The sequence below is a fragment of the Aotus nancymaae genome, unplaced genomic scaffold, assembly GCF_030222135.1.
Source record: "Aotus nancymaae isolate 86718 unplaced genomic scaffold, 86718_ANA_hifiasm-v0.15.2.pri h1tg000108l, whole genome shotgun sequence".
Lineage (NCBI taxonomy): Eukaryota > Metazoa > Chordata > Mammalia > Primates > Aotidae > Aotus > Aotus nancymaae.
The window spans coordinates 23,747,291-23,774,404 of record NW_026988523.1 but is presented as its reverse complement, the minus strand read 5'-3'; the positions used below and the strand labels follow the sequence as shown (position 1 = coordinate 23,774,404).

Here is a 27,114-nt window from a genome sequence, read left to right as displayed (position 1 = left end):
TCAGATATTGAACTCAGTAATTTAAAAGTACTTTTCAACGATTCACTAGAAGGAAATTTTTTTTTAAAGTATTAAAGGTAGTCAGGATTCTGAAGCTGGAAAGGAAATAAGGTATTATCTATTTTAATCACCTCAATTTAAAGAAGAGAAAACTGAGAAGCAGGGAAAATAAGTAATTTGCGTAATATTCTATAGTTTACCTAGACCTAAAGAAATTTATATAGCTAATATGGGAAATCCAGAACTGAAACCCAACTTTCTTAACAATGAATTCAGTATTCTTTCCATTGTGCTGAATCAAAGTGTATTTAAATTATACCAATGATGCCTCTTTGTTTGTTCACTTATTTATTTATTTATTTTTTGCTAGTTTTCTTCTTTTTTTTTTTTTTTTTTTTGGTTTCAGAGCTGGAAGCAAGATGGTTTAGTGACTTAGGCCTTCTTAGCACCTATGCTATGATTGACTGTGTAGTTACTCATGTTGCCCATCTTTTAAAAGTGGTAAGCACTACAGAAAAACACCTGTGATTTCGTGAACTACAGAAGCATCTGACTGACCAAATTTACACGTCTTGGTACCAGTAAAATGTAATGACTCATGGAATAAATAATTCAGTGGTAAACCAATTAGTGAATCACTAGAATTACAGAGAAAACTTTGCTTCCCTACAAGGGTCAAATGAGTCTATTTTAAGCCACTTTTCAAAATCAAGAGAAAACATGCATATTTAAAAATGATTTCAATAGGGAAAAATCATTTTTGAATGTTTTCTTCCTTCAGGAATACAAGACTTGAAATTCTGATTTGTTCCCTTTTAAGTATAAAATGGAACAGATCAAATTTTATGCTCATAAATATGATGAGCTTCTCATTATGGATGTTGAATCTGGATTCTATTCATATTTTAAAGTGATAGGATGGTAATAGCCAATGAATGTGTTAAATTGTATACACTTTACAGGAAAACTATGGAAAATAAAAAAATATATTCTCACTGTTATACCATCTTAGGCCTTTTGAAATTTGTACTAGAAAATATATTTGTTTTGCCTTTGGAAAAAATCATGTAAGTTTTCAGTTGATATTTGGCTTTATTGATTTCCAATACAACAATGAGTTCACATTGTAAGGAAAAAAATCTCAAAATATAGAAACCACATTTTATATCCTTATAGCTATGTAAATGTAAGCGCAAATGAAGAAATTCATATATTTTTTAAGAACTTAGAATCATCAGAAATGTTATATATGTAGAAGATACATGTGATAAAGAAGTTTGGTTATGAACAAAATAGTAGAAAAATTTTATAGATAAAATGTCTCTCAAGAACATATCTTTTTGATATTTCTCATAGTATAATACAATTGATTTTAAATAGCATTTGTCTATAAATTCAAGTTATTAAGAGTACTCTATAGAACATCTCATGCTAGAAACACAATTCATATGACAATTTTTAAAGAACTAATTCATATGACAGTATTAATAAAGGAAATATCCATTAATTGACTACTACAGTAAAAACTTCATAATGTTTGTGTAATGAAGAGGGACTCTCCTTTTCATTATATGTTAATTGCACTACATAGGTATGCTGTAAATTTTGTTATTCATGTTATAAAAATTCTAGATTCCATTGCTTTTGGCATCTGTTTCTTTTTAGGAACTAAAAGTCAATTTATAGTTTGATTTCTGTTCTGTTTGTACTGTGTTCCTGGTTTTGTGTTTTTCTAAATTAAAAGATCAAACCCACCACTTTCAATATACTGTTTTCTGTTTAAACTTTTGAGTTACAGTCAGGAACTGTTGTTGGACTGCATAGTTTTCAAAAGTTTTTGGTACATTTCTGACTTTAGAAATCTGGGATAGGAATCCCTTTCCATATGCATATAGACTATTTTTTGAGCTTCTTCAAAACATGTTTCAGTGGGTTCCTGAATGTTCCTGATGATAGTCTCTCTTGTCGAACTGTCAATGTTAATCTGAAAAGTGAAATTACATGTACGGCATAAGTAAGCATTGTTGAAAAAAGGCACATATAATAGAAAGACTTAATTTATTTCCTGCTCTCCTTTTCAGTGGAATAGGGTAATTTTTTTTGTAGTTTTATTGGCATCTAGGAAGATATATAAAAAATAAGCATTGTGCTTTTTAAAAGTAAATATCCACTTCCACATCCAAGAGGAACAAAAAACAAAATTATAAGGCTCAAGATGAGGGAAGTCTCTGAAACCATGGCTTGTTTCAGAGGATGTAAGTGGTTTTTTAGTAGCAGTCTACAAACCGGGAAGTTTATAAGCCAAATGTCTCATTTTAAAAAAAGAGAAGTTGGTGCTATTTTAAAATTTATCTTCCTTTAATAGTCACAAATGTTGATTTAACTGAATATGCTCTGAAATGGGAAGAAAATGAAGAGAATTGGATAAATAGAGGAGAGAAGTGGCTATTTCAATAAACCAAGTATTTTCCAGACAAGAGTTTTGGGGAATGTGTCAATAACATGGGCTTGCCCTGCATGATAGAAATGTCATACACTGTCCTCTCTGTTCCCTTACGGGACTTTTTAGTTCTCATTGTTGAACAATGCAGGATTTCTACATATCTTTTCATGGTATGTACAGTTCCTGCTGGCAAGACCAATGCTTTTACCACAGACTCCTTTTTTCTTTTAAGTTTCCTAGAAAATAAGATAATTTAATGGGGAGAAGCTTTGGAACCAGTAGATCTAATTTTGAATCCTAACTTTACCGCTTAATGGCTGTGCAACACTGGACAAGTTCTCAGAGTCTCAGGTTTGTTATCTGTAAAATAAGGTCAGCAATACTGAATTTATGGCCTTTTAGGAGATACTGGTTGTAAAGTGCCCAGCACTTATGGATGCTTGACAGATATTAGTGCCCTTGCAGGGATGAACTGATTTCCATTCCTGTCATTGTCAGGTAGTTACCTCTCTAGGAGACTGTGGCTGGATGTAAATCTTATAAAGCTTCTTTGCCATAGAAACTCTGCTCCACCGTGAGGCAATTTTCTTATAGGTTTCACATGCCATCCAGAATTTAATATTCTCATCACTGTGCTCCATTTTTAAATATGCCGCATAGATGGCTGGACCATCTAAAAGTGGAGGAGAAATCAGTTTATTTTCATGGGTCAAACTCACCAAAAAATCTAAGCAATGCAGTTAAAAAAAAGTCTGATTAAAAACTCACAAATTATTTAACAAGTAAATATTTTACATCTATCTGTATATATCAATTTTCATGTCTATCACACACTTAGAGCTAACAATTGAAGCGTGTTTTGATAATGCTGATCACTGGTGAGGTCATCCCTTTATTATGAGTCACTCAGAGCAAAATGCCCACCAGTGTAGATGGGTCTAGGACAGATAGGACAGGAGACATTAGAAGAACCTAGGAAAATGACTTTAAGCTGCTGAGGGGGACAGGGCTCTCATCATGAAGCTGACATGAAAAATCTAAGATCTCATACCAAATGGTAGGGTAAGAGCAGGGCTTCAAATGTAAACTTCTTGGTCAAGGTTGGGAGAAAAATATCCAAGCCATGTAAGAGTGATACTCTAATCAGTTTGTACAACCTAGAGTGTTTCTCAATGTCCAATCTGAGCAGAACACAGATAAATGCAAAATTTAACTTCATATTCATGGTTTGTGTTTCAAACCAGATATAAGGGAGCAGGCAAGAAATAAAAATTCAAACGGGATGCTAGAAACTATCTCAGAATCTAGTACAGGATAGGGATTATGTGCAGCATAACCATCAAATGACACTTGATGCCAAAGGTTCTTATCTCCAGTTCTGAACTTAAACGGCCTTTCCGAAGCACCTAGATAAGAATAAACCTAGGAGGAGCTTTTCCAATTGAGACACTACTTTATATTTGAACAAGAGGATTAGGAGAGCTCTCACAAATATAGCATATTAATTGGAATCTTTGGGAGGACCAAGTATTCTCAAGGTTCAAGATATTAAATTTTGGGGGGACTAGAAAGTCTCTTGGTATATCTGAGGAATTGGATTGCTAAATGAGAAAACAATAATGTAACTTTCAATTGATGTTACTAGAAATGTTTTTGTAGGCACACTGAATAATGACCACTTAGAGATTGTTAGCATAGGATATTTTATTTACCAGAAGCTGTGCATGATTTAGTACAACTCGATGAATTTGGAGATAAGTATACACTCAATAAACCATCACCACAATCAATGCCATAAATATATCTATCACCTCCAAAAGCATGGGATTTTTATTAACAGTATCTTGGTCAGTATCATTTACTGTTATGAGAAATAATAGTAGCCAGATGGAATGGAAATGATGAGTAAGATCATGTTTTCCTGGATCTTCATCTAAGAGATCATATCAAGTTTTCTAGCACTAGAAAGCCAGGCTCCTTCATAGCTTGGCTTTGTTAGCAGTGATAAAGGAACAAAGGTAACAAAGTATTTTGTCTTCAAGAAAAAGAATGCAAATAGAAGTAGATCTCTTCTAAGGAGGCATTGGAGTTGGGGAAAGCTGAATATAAATATTGTATCCTAGAAATACTCAGAATTGGAGCATGGCATTATTATTATCATGTGAGCAAATGCAGCCTTCAGGACATTGTGTGGGAGATGGTATAACAAGGACATAACATGAGCTGAGTTAAGAGGACAGATGAGGTAGAGGCGTTATATAAATGTAACATAGAAAATGGTATAGATTAGATATTCCTATCCAACATGAGGGGGATATATTTTGGATTTCAAACATGAAGTTTATTTTCACACTGAAGTGACTCTAAGTTGTGTGTTGTCTCACATAGGCACAGAAAGGTGGGAGTAGAGAACACTGATACAGGAATTGGTGCTCCTATTAGAGAGAGAGCTGAATTGTAGGCAAACCAAAAAACAAACAAATGAACAAATAAATCAGAACAAAACGCTGTTTGTGGCTTAACAAGTAAAGTTGGAAGCCAGTATTTAAATAGTTTGTACTTAGCTATGGAACAGAAAAAAATGAGATGCCAGATAAAAATCTATGGATCATGGAATGACAGCCAGTCACATGGTCTATTTGGATGAGTTGGGTGGGTGAGTAGGTAGGGGCAGGAAAATGATATGGAGACCAATATTAGATTCCAAGCTAGTATTCTGAATTTGTGTTTATATTTAAGTTTAGCCTAATTGTATAGTAAAATGTGTATAGATTATCATTTTAGAACCAACTGTATCTGTATCTGGTTTCTTTAATTTCCTTCCTGATAGATTGGAAGAAGTATCTTTGCTTCTTTTTGGCTGGCCAAATGGTTCTACAGTTCTTGACATACCAAAGTCTTTTGCTAATGAAGCCATATATGCATTGCTTTGTCTGTCTGTCTGTCTGTCCGTCTGTCTATCTTTTTTCTGTCTTCACAATCTATTTCCTCTATCTATCTATCTCTCTGCACATAAATACACAGATTATAGATCCAAAGTTGTAGTATTCTATATATACTGCATGGATATATGGTATTCCATATATACTGCTTAGATATATAGTATTCCATATATACTATTAAAATATGATGTATTTCAGATACTTGATGTGGCAGATTGTAGTATTATTCCTCAGTTATTTCCTGATCTTTGTGTCGGGGGATTATACTTCCATGTCCTGTTTATATCAGGATTGGCCATTGAACTTGTGTTAGGCAATGAAATACATGCAAAAGTGCCATGGACATGTTCAAGCAGAAGGTTTTAGAACATCATGTTGTTCAATTTCCCATGTCTCACAGCCACCAAAAGAAGAGCATATTCTAGAAAAGAGCTGCTCCTTTAGCCTGAAGATTGGAATGAATGCATGGAATAGAGCTGGAGCTGACCCTAGCTATTGTGTATCATGAAAAAGAAGTGAACCTTTATTACTGTAAATCACAAGGATTTTATGTCACTTGTTACTGTGTGATAACTAAGGAAAGCTGGACTACTTGAGCCTGTCTGATATTTCAGATATAATTGTAGTGTACAGAATGAGTAGACTCATGTGATTGGCGTATTTTACAGAATTCTGTCTTCATCAGGCTAATTTTTGTCTCAATATGCTGCAAGTTACTCAAGCTAGTGACTGACAATGCGTTTGTGTAAAAGTGTTCCAGGAATCTTAGTAACTATTAAAGTCACAACTGAATTGCTCAGTTTAGAATTTTATTGATTCACACAACAAGTGAATTACAAGGTGGAAAAGCCTTTTCTAAATCAGGCAATGTAGGCTGTTCTGAAATTTTAAATGATACTAATTCCAGAACATTTATGCTCAAGAGATTCTGCTTGAGCAGAGTGAATAAGGGATAAAAAACAGACTTGCTCATTTAAATTGGGAGGATGAAAGAAATGGCTTATGTCATACACAGTGTGTACTTTTTCCTTAAAGAGTGAGAGTGGTGCCTGGGGGAATCTCTAGCCTGTTCTTCTAAAACTAGTCACTAAAATTAGTATTTCTATGACACACAAGGTGACACATGACAGTGTTCTTGATGCAGAAGGGAAATGTAGGCTTTCTCATGGCTGAGTCAGAACAGTGGCCCATCTATTCCAGCATGATATTTTTCTGTAAGACTGCAAGGCTTACATCAGGCAGGAAATCCCAAAGGTGTGCTATGTTGTGGCACCATTAGAAATGCCTCTAAACTAATTTTAAATCCATTTTATTTTCAATCTGTACCACTGGTGATCATGCATTTCATAATTCTACAATAATCTGTGTGGAGTTTTACAGTGAATTTTTGGTTTTATTAAAATTATCTGTATGGCTTCTATGCTGTTAATAATTTCTGATTTTTCTCCTACTTTATCATTGTTATTAATAATATTAATATTATAAACACAGCTTAAAGAACTGTGGGCCATTTTTAATGCAGAAAACGTCTAGTAAAGCAATAAGCCCTGTTAACAATTTGGTATATTTCCTTTCATTCTTTTAATCTTTTTTTCTTGACTAATTGCCTGCCTAGCTAGAATTCATTCATCTATACAAACACAGGTACACACTGGAATGATCTTATCAGCTTTATAATATGAAAGCAATTGTGTATCATTCTTATTCTTTCATAGTTAATAGCACATAGCAAACACTTTCTCCTTTTCACTTTAAATGATCATATAATAGTCTATTGATGGGTGAGGCCATAATATATTTAGCCTCCCAATTATTATTGAAATTTAGATTGTTTCCCCTTTTCTTGGTTATAAGTCATCCTACGTTGAACATTTTGGCTTATAAATCTTTGAATGTCTATTTTCTTAGAGAAAATAATTGATTTAAATAGTAGAATTTTTAGATTGAAGATGTAATGGTTTTTGGAGACTTTTGATACATATTGTAAAATTGCTTTCAGAAGGATTTCATTATTTTTCATTCCCAATGGCAGTGTCAGTGTTCACTTACTCCACCCTCTCCAATCTAATGTGGCAAAATCAGTAACTTGTAATTGTTCAAATATGCATTTTAAAAATATTAATGGTTAAACAGTTTTTCATTTTTACTGACCATTCCTTTTTTTCCTGTGAATTCTAAATTGTTTGTCTATTTTTTCTTTGCATTGCTAATGTCTCTTTATACACTAAAGACACTATCTCTGTTATCTTTATTGCATTACCTTCTGTTCTCCTTTTACATATTATTTTTGTTTGTGATTTTTTAGATATATTTGTAAACCATCAAATCTGAAGAAGCCTCGATTCATCTATCGGATCCTGCTTTCAATTTTCTCTGTAATTTTATAAGAGAAAACCCTTTAAAACAAAAATCTAGCCAAAACCCTTCCCCCTCAACATTTTCCATTGCCCCAGTGACAAAGGTCAGCCCTCTTTGCTATAGTTTCCTTCCATTATCCTCCCATTCACCTGAGAACTCTTAAGAGGATTAGGACTGCAGCTTATTCATCTTCACGTACCCAGTGCCTCAACACTGACTGCTACTGAACACACAAATGTCACAGTTTGCAGGTTCTGAACACGCAAATGTCAGTTTGCGGGTACTGAACACACAAATGTCAGTTTGTGGGTACTGAACACACAAATGTCACAGGTTGTGGGTACTGAACACACGAATGTCAGTTTGGGCTATTGGATCCCTCATGTTTCTATGTTTTAAAATGACTCTGTGGCTCTTGAAAAGTGAGGGAGCAGACCCTAATTATTCAACATCTAAGAAGCACTAAAGACCACAGGATTACATCTGATATGCTATTACTTTTTGCTTTTCTGAAAGCAATACCCAAAAAAATGCACTAATGTAACAGTGATGTCTATACCAGGCCAGGTTTTTTTTCCCTTTGCAAAGTGAAGAAGTGCATGAGAAGTTAAAGAAGACAAAAAGTGCTAAGTGGAAAGGGTAGAGGCAAGGCAGTGCAGGTCATGTAAGGGTTGATGAAGGGAACCATGGCAACAGCAGTAGGTAGCAGAGATTGGAATAAGTGATAGTGCAGGAAACTGCCAATCACGCTGTGCAGCAAAGGAGCTTGCACAGATGAAAAAAGCTAAGAGAATGACTCTGCCTTTGGGATCAGGACGCACACAGGGAGCAACAGTAACCATCAGTAACTTCTGCTGCCTGCTTTGCGCCATGATGCTGACGAAGATGCGCCAGCCCACACAGATGGATCATGATATGGAGCAGCCTTCATTGTCTTCAGCAATATGGCAACCCTACACTAATTAACTGGCATTTCTAAGGTTGTCTGCATGGGATTGTGATAATTTAGAAAGGATAGAAAATAGTGCATTCAAGGATGATTTTTATCAAAAGATTGAAGCAAACTCTGTGATTCAGAGCACTTGCTTATCTGGAATGGCTTAATGTCTGCTCTGTGTGTGTGTTGTGGCAACCTGAACAAGCCAGAGAAAAATATACAGCTGTGGTCTTGCATTTGAAATAATAGCTTCAAATTTTAAACAGACACTGAACACTGCCCAGTTATCCAGTGATCCTTCCGTAGTATTATGGCTCTCTCAATCTGCAGAAACTGTTTCATACCTTCTCCCTTGTTACATTAAAACATACTAACACATCCTCTCCTCAGCAATCTATGGAGACCTTGCCTCAAACTTCTCTGAGAGCACAGATTAATCAGATGGATATTCACTGTCTTCTCTCCAGCAAATAACCAGAGTACTTCCATCTGTATTCCTTTATAACCTCCCTCTTGAGAGGCAAATTTCCCTGTTCTTTTTCGGGATGGCCAAACAATTTTTTTCTGGTTCCCTCCTACTTTTGCTTTTTCCATCACTTTGCATTCCTCTATTGTTCTTATAATCATCTCCACTTTCTTCTGTGTCATCGGTTTCTTCCTCATGAATAGTTGCCACCATCATACAAATATATTGCTCTATTTCCCAAATATAACTAGTAACAGCGACTGACTCAAACTCCCGCTGTTGACCTCATTTTCGCTTTCAGTCACTACTCTTTTCTCTGCAGGCCTCCACAGCAAAACTTATGTAAATGATTCCCTATCCTATGTTTCACTTCTGTTTCTACCTGTCTCCACTACACCCATGAAACTGCTCTTGTTGAGGCACTGTTGACTTTCATATTGCCATGTCTAGAGGTCACTGTTCCTCGCCTCACCTGATTGATTTCTCAGCATGTTGACAATTTGCAGCTTCCTTCCTGAAACACTCCCTTCTTTGGCTTCCACGATAATGTGCTATTTTGATCATTCTTACTTCACTTTTGCTCCTTTTCCATCCATTTCGCTGACCTCTCTGCTTACCTGGACTTGGAAGTAGTACACACCTAAATTTCATCTCTGGGTGTGTTTTCCTCTGTCTGAACTCTGCCTCTCAGTGGTCTCATAGCCCTATGGCTTTTGTTAGCATTTATGTGCAAATTCCCCCAACCTTGTCTTCCTCACTGAGTTCCAATTTTACCTGAATTATTGCAGCAGCCTTCTAGCTAGTCTTTCTACTTTACTTCCTCAGGAGAGAATCAGGGGGATCTTTTAAAAGTACATTTAATCTTGCTACTTTGCAATTTAAGGTTATTCATGTGGCCTATGGGGCCCTATGCTTCTGTCATGTTGAGCTTCTTTTTATTATGTGAACACGCTGTCCTCACTCATCTCTCAGGGCCTTTTAAACATGGTTTTCCTCTGCTTGGGCCACTCTGCCCACAGACCCCAGCATGGCTGCTTCTCATCATTCAGCTTTTTGCTCAAAGTTTACCCCTTCTGACAATTCTTCTCTAAGTATCCAATTGAATTACACTCTTGTGCCTGCCTTTCTTTTTCATATCACCTGGTTTTATTTTCTTCAAAGCACTTCTCACTTTGTAGTTATTTATTCATCTACTTGTTTGCTTGCTTGTCTGTCTCCTCCCTCTAGAGGGAGCACAACAGCTGAGCACATTGACTCTTTGTGCCTCTTTTACTCCAGTGTACCTGGCGCTGGGAACCTCTGCCAGACACAAGGCAGGACTGAATGGGTCATCCAAGGCAGTTAGTGGTGGTTTTACTAACTTTCTTGTTATTTATATGAAACATAATGTACTCAAATATCAATGAGCAATCCCTATTCTCAACTTTTGTGATTTAGTCAATAAATGTAAGTATGAATCTTCTAGCTCAGTTTTTTCTGGCATTATAGATTTTGATTTTTTTTCAGTCTTTGGATTTTAGGTGATTGTAGTTCCCCATGTTATTTCAGATGCATTTTTTTTTGTATCTTTTCTAGTTCTACTGTATCTCTACTGATGTTAAGCTGTCAGAAATACCTGCAGGATTTTTTTTTTTTTTCCAGTTTTCATCCTAGCAATGCCTGAAACTTCAACCATATTTTTGGGTGTAGTGCCATAGTTTGGGTCAACATCATTCAAATAAAAAAATCTTAGGTTATTCTTAGATAGTTTTATGGGAAGATGACTAATAGCTCAGACAAACTTTCCTGGTTGGTCTAAAAACTTCTCACTAATTCTGTGCCCATATGAAAATTAGTTGTTTCCTTAAAACTTAGATGTTTGGAAACTTGGAGAAGTTTCTGTAACCTGTATACTTGGGAATTTTCAGGGTACTTTCTGCCTAATTCATTGTGGAGAGTTTTTAATGATACTGGTTTTCACACCAAATCCTGAGGAATGTTTCACACTACATTTCTTCATTGAAAGGTGTACCTATTTATCTTTATTGTGCTTACTTCTTCTAAACCATCTTTCTGTCTTTAAAATACTGCTGATCAGGCCCTTACATGAAACTTTTTGTCAAAGGCTACCATTTGTAACAAGTATGTATTTGTTTTGTCTTTGGAATTCCATTCAGGGTGTCACTAGATGTTGCTTTAATCACTATTTTCTTTTTTTTTTTTTAATTGCATTTTAGGTTTTGGGGTACATGTGAAAAACATGCAACGTTGTTGCATAGGTGCATACGTGGCAGTGTGATTTGCTGCCTTCCTCCCCTTCACCTATATCTGGCATTTCTCCCCATGCTATCTCTCCCCAACTCCCCACCCCCTGCTGTCCCCCCCACTCCCCCACAACAGACCCCAGTGTATAGTGCTCCCCTCCCTGTGTCCATGTGTTCCCATTGTTCAATACCCATCTATGAGTGAGAACATGCGATATTTGATTTTGTGTTTTTGTGTCAGTTTGCTGAGAATGATGGTTTCCAGGTTCATCCCTGTCCCTACAAAGGACGCGAACTCATCGTTTTTGATGGCTGCATAATATTCCATGGTGTATATGTGCCACATTTTTCCTGTCCAGTCTATCATCGATGGGCATTTGGGTTGGTTCCAGGTCTTTGCTATTGTAAACTGTGCTGCAATGAACATTCGTGTTAATCACTATTTTCTACTTTACCTTAATGTGCCAAAAATGATAGGCTTCCTTGTTTTCTTCTAGGGGCTTTTCAGTTTTCAAAAAATCTTTTTTTTGTGTGTTATTTTTATGAGCACTTGGAATTTTTTTCCTAAACACACTGCCAGATGCCTAAAGAGTACTTAATACATATTTATTGAATGAATATTGAGCAAAGGCACACACACTCTTTTAAAAAAAAATCTTTGACATTTAAAAAATCATTTGTGACTAATGTATCTTTAAATAGCATATCTTGAACGTGTCTAAGTTGCTAGCATTCTTAATTTCTAACTAACTTTTGGATTTTGCCATAGTTCTGTTCTCAAACTGATGGTTTTCTTGGATCCCACTTTCCCACCAAGATGTTGAATTTAATTGTATTTTGATTACTATGACTTAATGGCTCCCCAGCAAACATCTCTAAACCAATTCCTGTTCATCTATTGAAACCCAGGCTGATTTATTTCTTTTTCATGTGTGTTTCTTAGCTACATGTTCTTAGAAATAATGTTTTAATCTATGTGAAAATATGCATCTGCATATCTCAGCTAAAGAATGCATTTTACTAATGTCCTTGATTAAGGTAAACACATTTTTATTCTCTGGCACATTTAATATTTGTATTCTTAGCTTTATCTTACTGGCTGGATGATCCATAGAATGGCTTGTTTTATCACTTAACTATGTGATTATTGAATTTTTACATAAACTTCATAGTAATATGATTTCTAGAAACGCTCTTACCCTATTTTTGCTGGCTTTTATAAAGGGCAGTGTGATGTTTTCCTATTCTCATCTTTGCTAGAGCCTTTGCTTATTCTCATGACACTAGATTTATACATTGCTGATTCTAGCAAGGCAGATGACCACTTGAAATCCTTGCCAAATAATTAAGCCTATTCACTTTGCTTATGAGGCTTCTAGGATTGGTACAGAAGCTTACATAATATGGCTTGGTGTTTTGATCTTTTCTCACTAATTTTTTTTTGTATTTATTCATTGAACATTTATTACATGCTCATTAGCTACAAAGCACATTTTCAGTTTCTCAGGGATTTGAAAGGTAAATGAGAGGCAAGCTGTGCTCTCAAGGAATTTACAGTCTAATGATAAAGCTACTATATAAAAAACCCAGTACACAAAGTAGCTACAATTAAAAGCAGAGTAAATGTTAATACTAACAAAATAGGAGGCAAAGGAAAAATTTCAAAGAGGTTTCCTGGAGAAAGTGGCACTTGAATTTGACTTTCAAAGATGAAGAGTAAGTAGAGATGAAAAGGACTTTGAACAAAAGCCTGGACCAGAAGAATCATAGATGTACAAGTAGAAAATGAAGTGACAGTGACATTGGTGGAGGGCATGTTATGTGAAGGGGCATAGCTAGAGACAAGTTTTAGAAAATGTTTTGGGTTAGAGTGTAGTGAGTACTACATACCATGATTTTGGACTTCTTCGTAGGCAGCAGAGAAAAAAGAATGCTATTCAAAGACATGTACTTTATTACTATTAAAAGAAACTACCAATTACTGTGTGCCTAATCTATATTAGGCATTAAGCTACATGTTTTGTATCTCACCTGCACAGTAAAGCTGAAAGGATAAGTGATATTACTCCCATTTTGCAGATGAAGAGTATGAAACTCCAAGAAAGAGATCAATCTAGCAAGGTTGCAAAATGTGGATTACAAAGGATTGGGACAAAAATTTACAATATAGTTAACTGAATATACACTTTTGTCTCTTCGTCCCATTTTAACGTTCTAAAATTGACCCAGAAGATGCTTGTTTTAAATTCTCATTCATGCTGGCAAATTGGATTATAAACTATGAGGGATACCTGAAAAGTGAAAGGCAGTGGTGATTGCATCAAAGAAAGAAACTATGGCCCCAAATGCCCATTGGAATGGCATGCTACAAAAAATGAGAGCTCAGGTGGTGATCCGAGCCTGTGGAGGTAGATGCAGCCCTAGGGATGGGGCTGAAGTAAGTACCAGAATGGTCGATTAATGTGTTTCAGTAGGAGTAGCCAAGGATCTACACCTATTGCCATTGCCCTCTGGGCTGGGCAGTGACAACTGAGTCCATAGCAAAAAGGGTCTTGAGTCAGAAAGAGAAGATAGTGAGCATGGCAACCCCCAAGGAGGAACAGAAGGTACCTTTCCCAGAAGAGCCACCGGTACACCCCACAAGTTAAAGTACAGCTAACTCTCCTTCATAGTCTATAGTTCTAAACAGATGAAATATTCACAGAGAGGCTAAAATGGGATCTTAAATAAAAAGGTAGGTCTATAGGCAAAAATTAACAAGCATTGAGGGGAACCAACTCCATTTAAAAAATTACCAAATTCAACAGGAGGATTTTCTGTGACCACACCCTACATTTTTTCTGTACCTATCTTCTGGTTTTATCATTTTCTACAACCTGCTGGTATTACTGACCCCACATGCAATTGACTGTTCTCTCGAATGCACCTCCTCCTTCATTTTTACTGCATGAACCCCGACTTTATCTCTCTTACATCTATTGCTGATATCTCTAATTTATACCATGTGAATGTTGATATTTACCTGCCGCTATATACAGACCCATGTATAGTCCCACTTAAATAAAACACTGAAAAAGTTTACAAACTTTGGGGAGGAGTTTTAGGACATCAAGACTCAAACTTACTCTTACTTTTGAAGGCATCAAGACCAGCTATTAAGTTTTTGTGTTTAATACTAACTTTAGAAGGCTATGGTATGTGTTACTATTTAAGCATATTTTCCAAGGGATTTTGAGCATATACTTGTGAAGAATAAATATTCACAGTGACTAATCTTGTTTTAATTAACACCAGAGAAAATAATAGTGGTTGACACAACAAACTATTTCCAGGTTTTCTTTTTTTAACTGTGTCAGTTGCCAGTTAGAAGGCTGTGAGAAGAACAGCATACATTCATCATCTGGCACTCCCACCTCTACCTCGAAGAATGAAACTCGCTAGTTATTCAAAGATGACATATGCACAATACTCACATTTTGTAGCCATTAAATTTTCAAAAGACTGGGCCCACTGTAACACTTCCTCCAAAGTAAGCCTTTGAAAAGAAACAAAAAGCACTGTTTGGGCTAAATATTATCAAGGTTTTTGTTGAACTAAATAAAATTATATTATCTTGAGAATGACACCAAAATATATTCACATTCCATTCATGTGTGGTTTTGGTTGGAAAGTTATCTTCCTATGATATTTTACATGTTATCTTTCCTATTTAAATTGTTTAAATTATAAAAATTATGAAAGTAGTATAGACTTGAAAATATAGTTGAATAACTATTCTACAGAACCATAGTCCTATAATCTCCCTATTAACAAATTACCACTATTAGTATTTTGATGTGGTTTTTAAAAGCCTTTTTTGTGTTTGTATTTGTATATTTGTTATGTTTGTATTTGTGTGTTTTTAATCAAGACGTAATCACACTCTTTAATGTGTGTATGTATACTTTGTGTGTGTATACTCTCACTTAGCATTTTATGTCATCACAATTGTCTTAATCATTTATAGTGTTATAATTACAAATATATAATCATTGATAGTCATATTGCTTATAGTGTTGGTGAAATATGCTAGAAGGGGGCATTCCATAGTTCACGTAATTGTTCTCAAACAGCATGTTGATTTTCTCTCGTTTTTCACCATTAAAACTCAAATGTAGCCCAGCTGTGTTTAAGGTTTGCCATGGCCACATGGTTAGAGTAATTCAAGGACACTAGCAGAAGTAGAATCAAAGTTGGTTAAAAGAGGCACATTTTTAAGGTTTTTGGTACAAATTGCCAAATTGCTTTTTAAAAGGTTATGTGCTGTTTGCTGTTGCAACCAGCCAAGTGTTTACCTATTTATCTATTAGAATCTTAGAGTTAATCCACAAAACCTATTTGCATGCACTCACATAATGTAATTAGTAACCCTAAAGCTAGTATTTTCTCAGTCTCTTATTTTCTAGAATTATTTTTCTATCGGTTTTAATTTTTATTAAGGTGTATTATGTCAAGTTACATTTGACCTAAACAGTATAAATGAAGCCATTTACCATTTAGAAAATAGTTGTGAAAGATTCTGGAATTCTATTCATTTTGGTGAGCTTCATGAGGTGAACTGGCAAATGACTGTATTCTCAAATACAAATATCTTTATACACCATGGAATACTACGCAGCCATAAAAAGGAACAAGATCATGTCCTTTGCAGGGACATGGCTGGAGCTGGAAGCCCATACCCTCAGCAAACTAATGCAGAAACAGAAAACCAAATGCTGCATGTTCTCACTTATAAGTGGGAGCTGAATGCTGAGAACACAGTGGGGCCTCTTGTAGGGTGGGGTGTGGGAGGAGGGAGAGCATCAGGAATAATTAATGCTGGTCTATGGCTATCCGAGTGCCTATATTAGAATTACTTGAAACACCTTTTCTCCTGATACAAGTCCTCCTTTGTGTTCCCTCCATTCTTCTGGGCAGATGGGCAGTGGATACCACACAGATATGAAAGCATTTTAAGATACCATGATGGGTGCTGGGCTTAAAAACCTTGGTGATGGGATGATCTGTGCAGCAAACCATCATGACGTGCATTGACCTATGTAACAAACCTGCACATCTGCACATGTACTCCTGAACTTAAAAGTTGGAAAAAAAAAAGAAATAGCCAGAATGTTTATTGCCATTCAATTTATGGTGCATTCTTAATTGTCCTACTTTCAACAACTAGATAATTAAAGATGGCTATAGACAGATGCAGGCACTGTCCATTGGCTATACCTGTTATAGTCAGCCTAAAAATTAGTGCTTCAGGAACAGCCATTAGCATTAGCATGCTGCTAACACAGTGAAGGAGGATTAGTTAAAGCGATTAAAAGTATCCTAGAACATGGAAAAATATTGGCAGTCTTTAAAAGGTCAAGTATCTTTTGTTTTCCAAAAAATCAGATGAGTCCTGCCGGTTTTGGATGGACTGCTTGCATCACTACGGAGGCTTAACAGTGTGCTGTGTTAAGATTGCTTTCAAAAAACATTTCCATGAAATGATATCTGAGTCATCGTTCTTTTGTTAGAACTTTAGAAAAAGTAACCTAAAATAACCTTTTCAATCTAGTGAAATGGAAAGAGCTAGGCAAGGTTTATTGCATGCCTGTTCATTCTAATCATTCCTATTATATAGAGAAGAATAAAATCTACAACACGAGTGGAGTCATCAATGTGTTGGGTTAGCTTAAAATTAAATGTCGATAATTGTTGGTAAGAGAATTATTCTGTCTCTAAGACTCATGAGATTTATGGTGAGAGATTATTGGAGTAATTATGGTTGGGAGTAAAGATGGGAAATAGAATTACGTTTTTAACTGAACCCCATTTTTGCTTATAATTTTTTTCTGAGGATCTCACAAGTTTAATGCTGACCTATGGCTTTCCAGGTGCCTTTATTAGAATTACTTGAAATGCCTTTTTTCCTGATAGAAGTTCTCCTTTGTGTTCCCTCCATTCTTCTGGGCAGATGGGCAGTGGATACCACACAGATATGAAAGCACTTTAAGATACCATGATGTTGCAGATAAAGGAATGAAGAAAGTTTGGAGTCTCTGAGACTCCCAGGTTCTAATCCCAGTGCTGTACTTAATTGTTCTTGGTCTTACTTAAAATCTCCAAACCCCAATTTTATTGTCTATAAAATGGGGGATAATAATGTCTCTCTCACAGTGTTATCATGAAAATTAAATTAGGTCATGAATGCCAAGCACCTATTAAATAACTTTTATCTGTTAAATAACTGTTATCTGGCAGCTTTCCATTAACATGATTTTTGTTTTTTTGGTCTTCCGCCTTTCTCACAGTGAGTCTATAAGGCAGATAGAAGAAATGCAGGCTCTGACAGTGATATTCTATGGGAATCATTAGAAGAAAGAAGCGCTGTCCCTTAATTTGCAGGTTATATCTTTGTCCTTGGATGTACCTGTGTAGTGCAGTAGCCTTCACTGGTCATTTAAAATGCTGAGCTTTGGGTCTTACTATCTCCTCTGCCCACCATGGCAGCGTCCTTCTCCTTCTCCCTGCCACACAGTAGCTTGTAAGCCATTTTAGACATTTTGGTACTTTAGTAAAAGCATGCCAGGAGCTCTGACCATACAGAAAAGTGTGGCCAGAACTGAGGGCTGCACATGACTTAGGTTAGGCACTCATGGTTAGTCTAACAGGGGTTCTCAACTCTGGGATTCGTTGAGGTGAGCAAGTCCCATGCAATGGTCTGTTCCTCTTCTCAGGCATTATTCTTTTCACTGTTCTCATCCAAATGGCTACATTTTGAGTTATGGCAAAGTATGGAGGAAGAGACTTGGGAGTTTAGTAAACATTTGATTCCTCCTTCAGTCTCACCTTCTTTATCTAGGGATGAAGCTTTCTGGCACTTCGTATGTGGAGGGTTGGAACCAAGAAAATATTTTGGACTGAAGAATCTTGTTTTAACACAAACAATATTCTTTGTTTTTTAAAAAGAACAGAGACTATTCATAATAGATTCTAAAGCATTTAACCTGCTGGATTCTCAAGTGTAAAACACAAATAATGAAAACAGAATCTTAGTAACACATGACTGCTCTTCTGGTGAAGTGACTCGTGTAAATGCAAGTTTTACTTTCTGAACAAAATATGTTATAATAGTTTCATAAATATATACCTATTTATCATCTGATAAATATGCTTTTCAATTACCATAGAAACTTAAATGCTACTTACTTTGAAGGGGGCCTCTTAGATTCGTCTCCACGCATCTTACAGAACCAGCAAATCTGCCTGCTCATTTTTCTAAGGAAATATAGTACATATTTGTATAATTTAGTCATTTAAAATAATTATATGTTAGAGTCAGTTTTTAAGGAATATACAGTATTATAAATAATTAAAAAAATAAGGATGGGTTCTTGAAGTTAATGGAATACAATCAGTGGGAGAGTAGAGAGGAGAATAAAATGAGTCATTTCTCATAAATATTTTGTAAAAATATAGGTGCTTAGATTTGTAAATGACTTTACTTATCTGGCCTAACTATTTATCAAACAATTAGGTTCAGTCTTTGAAAAAGATCTTTTCATTTAGAGGCTGTTAATAATGAATTCACCAACTCCCAAGGCTTTTCTTTTGAGACAATTCTTATTTTTACTTTTTTGAGACAGGGTCTCACACTGTCATCCAGGTTGGAGTGCAGTGGCATGATCATGGCTCACTGCAGTCTTCACATCCCTGGTCTTAGGTGACCCTTCCACCTCAGCCTCCCGAGTAGCTGGTACTATAGGCATGCGCCACCATGTCTAGCTAATTTGTGTGTTTTTTGGTAGAGAAGGGGTTTCACCACATTGCCCAGGTTGGTCTCGAACTCCTGGGCCAAAGCAACCTGCCTACTTCAGCTTCTTGAACTGCTGGGATTACAGGCATGAGCCCCTGTGCCCAGCCCAATTCTTATTTTTAGAAAGCTCCCCTCAATATATTAAAAAAGAATTAGCCTCATTTTAACTGGACAAGTAAAATAGTGTAAACAGCCAAATAAAAAACTGCCTTCTGAGTGAGTTCTAAGAAGGGTGTTGCTTATCTGGTTTTATCTACTCTGAGCACAGGGACTTTGACTTTAAAATCCAGTTAGAGTTTATTCATCCCAGACACGTTTACATAACATTACATGTTATAGAAGGTTTTTAACTCAGGACTTCCAGAAAACGACTCACAAATTGGTTAAGAGTTATTAAATCCACATTTTAAAGCTGGAAATGGTTTGCTAAACATATATACACACATATATAATGAATTATTAAGTCTAAAAAATTATTCTTAATAAATAATTAAGGATAATTATTAAGGATATTTGAATTTTTATATCAGTCTTTACGGTTCATTCAAAACATCTGTTGAATACTTGTTATCTGCCAAGTTCTGGCTGCCTGTGATCAGTATACATCTTGTCTCTCCTCTTCCTGTCCTCACTGACAAGCAATTAAAATACATGTGGTGAGCTAGGGATAGTGGTTGATGCCTATAATCCCAGCACTTTGGGAGGCAAAGGGGGAGGATTACTTGAGCCCAGGAGTTCTAGAAGAGCCTGGGCAACATGGTGAAATTCTGTCTCTACAAAAATAAAAAACATTAGCTGGTTATGTTGACTAGTGCCTGTAGTCCCAGCTGCTTGGTAGGCTGTGGTGGGAGAATCACTTGAGCCCAGGAGATGGAGGCTGTAGTAAGCTATGATTGTACCACTATGCTGTAGTCTGGGCAACAGAGTAAGACCCTGTCTCAAAAACAAAAAATCCCCAAAATGTGATGGGAACTTGGATACAGGAAGTGCAGGGGTCGTGAATACACACAGGAAGAGAACCTAACTAGGCTTGAGGGGTTAGTGAAGGCAGCCCAGTCAAGCAATATCTGAGCTGGAACCAGCAGGTTACACAAGAGTGTGCTGAGGGAAGGAGGGGCAACTTAAGAAAAGAATCAGGGGCAATGAGTCATGTCCCACTGAGGACATAAAAGGAATTTAGGTTGAGCACTGTGGCTCAGGCCTGTAAGCCCAACACTTTGCAAGGCTGAGGCAGGAGGATCTCTTGAGCCCAGGAGTTTGAGACCAGCCTGGGCAGTATAGAGAGACCCTATCTCTACAACAAACAAACACACAAAAAAATTAGCTGGGCATGGTGGTGTGCACTTGTAGTCCCAGCTACTCAGGAGGCTGAGGTGGGAGGATCACTTGAGCTCAGAGGGTTGAGGCTGCAGTGTGCCATAATCATACCATTGCACTCCAGCCTGGGTGACAGAGCTGTCTCAAAAAAAGAAAAAAGGAATTATATTACCATGAATTTACAGTGTGGCAGACAGAATGAGAGAGAGAGCTGAGAGGCTTAGAGAGTTACGATTGAACCAGTAATCGTGTTTAAAAATGTTCATTGCGGCAAGAAAGTGGTGGGAGAACTTGTAATGCTAGGCAGAGGCTGAGCATGTTAAGCCATCCAGGCCACGGATTTCACAGTAAGGAGCTGGGAAATCATTGCAGGATTTAAAATTCAGAATAGACGTGATAAGACTTGAAACGGGTTTGTGAGTAGAATGAATTGCTTTGTGGCAAGAGTGGCATCAGGGAGACCAGTTAGGGAGTGACTGCAAGAGTTCAGGTGAGGAACGGCTAGGAAGATGGCAGTGGAGATGAAGGGAAGGAGAGACATTTTAGACATTTGGAGGAGGAACTATTATTGGATATGGAAGGTGAGACAGAAAGAGAAGAAATGGAGGTGAGAGATTTGGCTTCAAGATAAAGGTGGGCTATTTCCATAAAACTCATAAGAGGAGCCAAAAAAAAAAAGAGATGAGATGGTCCAGGAAGAGAATGTGAGAATGTGAACTATGAAAAGCAGACAGCCCAATATAAGTTCCTGAACACAAACATTTAAGAGAAAGACTGTGAAAAAGAAGTTTGTGTCAGAATAACACAGTATCACTGAAACCAAGGAATGAGTTTATTGAAAAGGTAAGAGTGGCCAATTGAGTGTTAAAAGCTGGGAAGAGCTTAAGAGAGCAAAGGATCAAAAAGTGTCACATTTGTTCACAGGATGCTCGTTAATGACCTTGCTGAGAGTGGTTTCAGTAGAGCAGGGAGGACAGAAACAAGAAGAAAGAAAACAAGAGAAAATGAAGCCCAGAACAAATGAAAGGCTGCTTGTAATTTTTCAGTTTGCCGTCCTGCCTTTCCTCCATCTCCTCCTTCCTCCCTGCTTTCCTCTTTTACTTCCTCCCTCCCTTTTCCCTTCTCTCTGTGTCTCTCTCTCTCCTCCCTCCCTCACCCACTCCCTCACTCCCCCTCCCTCCCCCTTCCTTCTCCTCCCTCCCCCTCCCTTCCCCTCCCTCCCCTTCCCTTCCCCTCCCTCCCTTCTCCCTCCTTCTTCCCTCCCTCCCTCCCTCCCTCCCTTCTCCCTCCTTCTTCCCTCCCTCCCTCCCTCCCTCCCTTCCTTCCTTTTCTTCCTTTCTGTCTCTTTCTTTCTTGAAAGATGTTGATAGATACAATGATGACAGAGAGGCAGGACTCTTGTCATTTGATCATTCTGGCCTGCATATGTCTCTAGGAGGCATTGTTACAATAAAGTCGTTACAATGTGAGTGACATACTCTAAAGTTGGCAAAAGGTAACTATAGACAGAGATTGAAAACACAAAAGAAAGAAGGAGAATCAGTAGAATTTCAGGTTCCTGAAGAAGAAGGAGGAGTTACAATTCAGAATGTGGGAGTTGAGACATTGGAGAAGTGGAAATACAGGAAATAGTTACTATTTCCTTGTAACTAGTGAAAGTATAGGTGTAGATTCAAGTTCATTTGCAGGTTTGGAGATAAGAGCATATGGGAAGTGTAGTCTGATGGACTTCATTTTCTATGTGGGTCTCTACTGTAAGTGAGAAGGACCAAGACACAAGAAAGTTATGTATATCTATAGGAAGGAACAAAATGGAAGGGGAATAGGTGGATTCATATTAGGACTCTTCCGATTGCAAATACAGATTAACATTACTTAAGCAAAAGGGAGAGTTTATTAAAGGGATATGTTTGTGTGTGTAGCTAGGTTCTAAATGATCTTAAATATGAGACTAAAGATGTTAGATTATTTTCTTAGTAGAAGTAATCCACTGAGGTCTTTAAATAGCAGTGTGATGAAAATAAAAACCTTTTTCTAGAAAGATAACTCTGCCTGAAAATGATTAACACTGAAATGGTACATTGACTGGCTTTCAATAGCTGGTCCAATGTGTAATTGGACCTTGAACCACATTTGTTCAAATTTCAAGCTACATTAGTTCAAGTTTCAAGATTCCTCATCTCTGTGATCACCCATATAATCTAGTTACACAATGGCTCACAGCTTATCTTCTAAGTAAAAGGATGGGAAAAAATGTACTTCTTTCATATGTCTTCTCTATAAGTATAATTAGGCATCCCTGTCTTCTACTGACACTTGACCTCTTCCTTACCCTCTATTTTTAACAATAGTTTTTGTCTCCCACTGCCTTCTCACTTGATCTATTGGAGCTATGTGTACACATTTTCAGACCCTTTTTGTGTGGTGATTCCTGTAACTCAAATGTATGTCTATTAATAGGTTATCATATTTTCTTTTATAAATTTAATGAAATTGGCAAAAGCAGAACGGTCTTAGTATGCAGCACTCACTAAGGTCAGAAGTACAGTGAAGGTAAAGTAATTTCGGATGATGCACTAGAGCTTAGGGGGTTCCCACAGCTCCTGTGAGTTGACAGAGAGTATATTCAAATCGTTCTGGGGTTTGAAGACAGACAGACATGTGCTTGAGGCCAGGCTCTTATTAGCTGTGTGACCTCAGGCATATTAATTAAACCTCAGATTCTCATTTTGGAGGAAGAACTCATTTCCTTTTCCTTTTCTCTAAAATAGAACTGTAAAGATTAGAAAAATTGCATGTATGCAAAAATTTTCTGTTTCTTTATATTTGATTTTCCTTCAGCTACTTGCATAATGTCACTCAGGAAACAGTTCCTAAGTTCTTTTGTATGTACCAGGAAACACATATTCTGTTAGACAGCATTTTTTCCTCTTTTTAAATTTCATCTCAGATCTCACAAGTTTTCCCCATTAACTTTATTCATTCTTCAACATGTCAACATATAATCTGCAAATCCTCCTTCTCTGAATTTTTGTTGTTCCCATGTTTCTATATTTCTGTTGTTGTCACATTATATCGGTGGCTAAGTCCCAGCTTTAGAATTAGTTGGGTCTACAACAGTGATTCCCAGACATCTGGGTGTGTGAATGTATCACACTGATGGGTTGGGGCTGCCAGAGAGCCTAGGGATGCTTGCTTGTTACAGAAAAAAGGGACAAGAGGACAGTCCAGCCACAGCTTCCCTTTAAATCCAGTTACTCAAGTTGTTCTCTCTATGGAGATGCCTGGTCCAAAAGGAGAGAGAAGACTGAGATCCACCCAGACTCCCCTTGCCAAGTGTGGAGCCAAGCGGGGCTTCCTCTGTGTGGTGAAAAGGCTACTTTTTAATAATTCCAGTCAAGACTCTGTGTAGACTAATAGCAGCCCTGTGCTCAGCTACATGACTGATTCAGTGGGAGTTCCTTGGTCAAAGCCACTTATTAGGTGACATTGAAAAAGAAGTAATACATATATAATGTTATTTATGTTTCTGACTTATCTACTGCTACTAGACTTTAAGTTACCTAAATTGTTACATTAGAATGTGATTTGATAATTACATATAAGCAGTTGTTTATATGTTGGTTAGCATTCTAAGTCAAACATTTGCAGATTTATTAAATTATGGAATACAAATCGATATGTCATAAAAGCATCAATGATTAAATTACAGAAAATATTTAGTGACAGAATCGTGTACAAGATGTGTTATGCATAGAACAAATAGACCATAAGAAGTTCTCTGCTGTTCCTGTCCTTTAGGAAATGGGACTGGAGACTGGACACTGTCCCAGTGACTGGAGTTCTGCTCCAGTGCCCAGAGCCTGGTGCCTTCCCACCTGTATTCTAAGATTTCTAGGACTGAAAGTCCATCCACATGTCTGTGTTTCTTTCTGTTGATTACACTGGATTCACAAACAGCATGTACCAGGACTTTGTGGAATATCACAGAACCCCCCACCCAGCATCCTTATAATGCTCTCCACATTGAAACTAAGAGACAAATTCATGAATATTTAACCCAGCTTCAGGTAAGAAAGATCAGATTGACCACCTGAGTTTATTATCTCTTCCAACCAAAACACTAATAATATTATAGTAAAGGAACATGCACGACTTAAACATGAAGGAAAAAGGAGATTAAACAAGGAGAAAAAAAAAATGACAAAATATTCCAAAGATGAAAGGCAGATGCTCAGAAGTAGAAATTAAAATTCTCATACCTCTAAAATGAGAAGAGAAAAGGCAGCCTTGGAATATCATCTGACAGAATTAGAAAATATAATCCACAGTTTGAGGACAAGTAATTTGCAAAATAACCAGTGGTTTAAAAAGAAGTATCTATAATCCTGCATTCAACAATATTTATCATTAAATAATACATCTCAATTTACAGTTTAATAGCACCAATATCGAGTGGCAGAATGAAATCCTCTCAATTTACAATTGAGAACTTCTAAAGAAATATTTTGGTAATTCCATAAAGGGTACATTCTAATTTTTTTTTTTTTTTTTTTTTTACAAAATTAATGTTCTTTAGGATAAGATTTCATTAAAACATCCTATTGATAAATTTATTTTGTTTATTAGTTAAATCCAATCAAGGGCATCTTTAGTTATACCCAAATAGTCAACACTGATATAAAAATTAATGACTGGATGCAGTAGCTCACACCTGTAATCCCAGCACTTTGGGAGGCTGAGGTCAGGAGTTCGAGAGCACCCTGACCAACATGGTGAAACCCCATCTCTACTAAAAATACAAAAATTAGCTGGGCATGGTGGTCCCTGCCTGTAATCCCAGCTACTCAGGAGGCTGAGGCAGGAGAATAGCTTGAACCCAGGAGGTGGCTGTTGCAGTGAGCCAAGATGGTGCCATTGCACTCCAGTCTGGGCGACAGAGTGAGACTCCATCTCAACAACAACAACAAAAAATTAACTTCAAATATTTTATAGAACTATAAATCCACTTTGGAAAAAAGAGTATTCTCAGTGAAAGAGTGATATAAATTGGCATGACATAGAACTGATTTAAATTGTGGTTAAACTTACCAAGTTTCAAAGAAACACTGATCATTTTTTTCTCATGTTGGTGGTATAATATGTGAAAACATTCCATTGACCTAAAAATAAAATAATAACAAAATCAAACAAAAACAAAAAGATTATTGTGTGCTTCCTGGAGAATGCATATTTGGCAAGGATATCTATAAATACTCTTAAGTTTTAAGTAAATAATTTTTCCACCTCATAAATTCTGGATTATGGTTATTCCCATTTTTTATTAACTCTTCTAAAACTGTGTTAATTTCATGGATTATTATAAACATTTCTATACTATTTTAATTTGTATTTTTCTATTGGTTTTTCTTTAAATAATCTATATTTATCTTAACGTTGTGTATTAATTTGCTTATCTTTTTTATTTTTCAGTACTCTTTTGGTAAAACTAGTGTGTGCTTTTACAATCTAAGCATAGAGTGTTTAGAACAAGTTTATGTCTCCATAATGATTTCGCCTCCACTGTTTTATCCTGATCATTATTTAAAAGAAATACATTTCATTGATAGAATCTAATACTCAGAGTGATTATAAATGCATTAATAATGGATTGAGTTGTATTAGTAGTATGCCAGAAATAGATTTGTTTCGTCCGTTATTTAAATGAAATCTTAAAGTGTTATAAAAATAAAGAAATTTTCTTAAAGCAATTCTGTTTACATATATCTGCATTTAAATATGTTTCTTTATGATATAGCATGTTACATAAAATTTAGTAAAATTTGGAGCCATTTACATTTTACCAATATTTTTTTTTACCACAGCACACAATTTCTTACCCTTTAAAAAAATGCAAGAAATTTGTACATAGTCGTGCTTAAGCATAGCAAAAGAATTCTATAAAATCAAGATTAACAATATTTCAGATAAACCTTATAATCACACCTGGGTTCAGTACAACTAATAAAGTAATGGAACTAATAATTTGGTAATGCATGATTTTTAAAACAAGTAATTCAGAAATGTCTGATTTTATAATATGTTTTAATCTAAACATATAAAATGGAAAACATTTAAAATGAACACACACACAAAAACCATATAAAATAAAATAATATACTTTAAAACTGTAGTATTTCCTCTGTTGCCCAATTTAGAAGATTCATTTATATAGTGACTGTAAGCTTTGTTTGACCTATAGAAAGCCAGGCAAAAGAATATGTGTTTGTTAGTTTGTTTTCTTCTTAGAAAAACTAATACTCCCAGCAGTCCTACTGTTGAAATCAGCATCCATTTATCAGCTAGGCATTTCTATCAAACCAATAGTCTTATATTTATCAACTATTTTATAGAATCTGATACTTACAAATATATCCTGTTGGACAGTCCACCATGCTAAATTTTATCTCCTCTTTGTTATAATTCGTTTGAAATCAGGTTCTGAAATTTTATGAGACACCCAGCATTTTATTTTTCCCAGCATTAAAGGATTTTGCTGTCTCTATAATTACCTTCGATGGCACTCTGGCGTCAGTAT

The 27,114-nt window shown here is 36.3% G+C and overlaps 1 protein-coding gene and 1 long non-coding RNA gene across 2 annotated transcripts in view; one reads left to right on the top strand and one right to left on the bottom strand.

Moving 5' to 3' along the window:
* LOC135272306 (uncharacterized) overlaps positions 1-27,114 on the top strand; it is a 191,933-nt gene that overhangs the window by 9,036 nt on the left and 155,783 nt on the right. The window lies entirely within an intron of this gene.
* On the bottom strand, positions 1,024-27,114 carry RGS13 (regulator of G protein signaling 13). The gene is made up of 6 exons (XM_012444684.3): positions 26,944-27,114; positions 25,629-25,699; positions 18,614-18,682; positions 14,863-14,924; positions 2,950-3,116; positions 1,024-1,984 (listed from the first exon to the last, which is right to left on the bottom strand). The coding sequence occupies exons 3-6, from the start codon at positions 18,676-18,678 to the stop codon at positions 1,799-1,801; spliced, it is 480 nt and encodes a 159-aa protein (XP_012300107.1). The 5' UTR covers positions 18,679-18,682; positions 25,629-25,699; positions 26,944-27,114; the 3' UTR covers positions 1,024-1,798.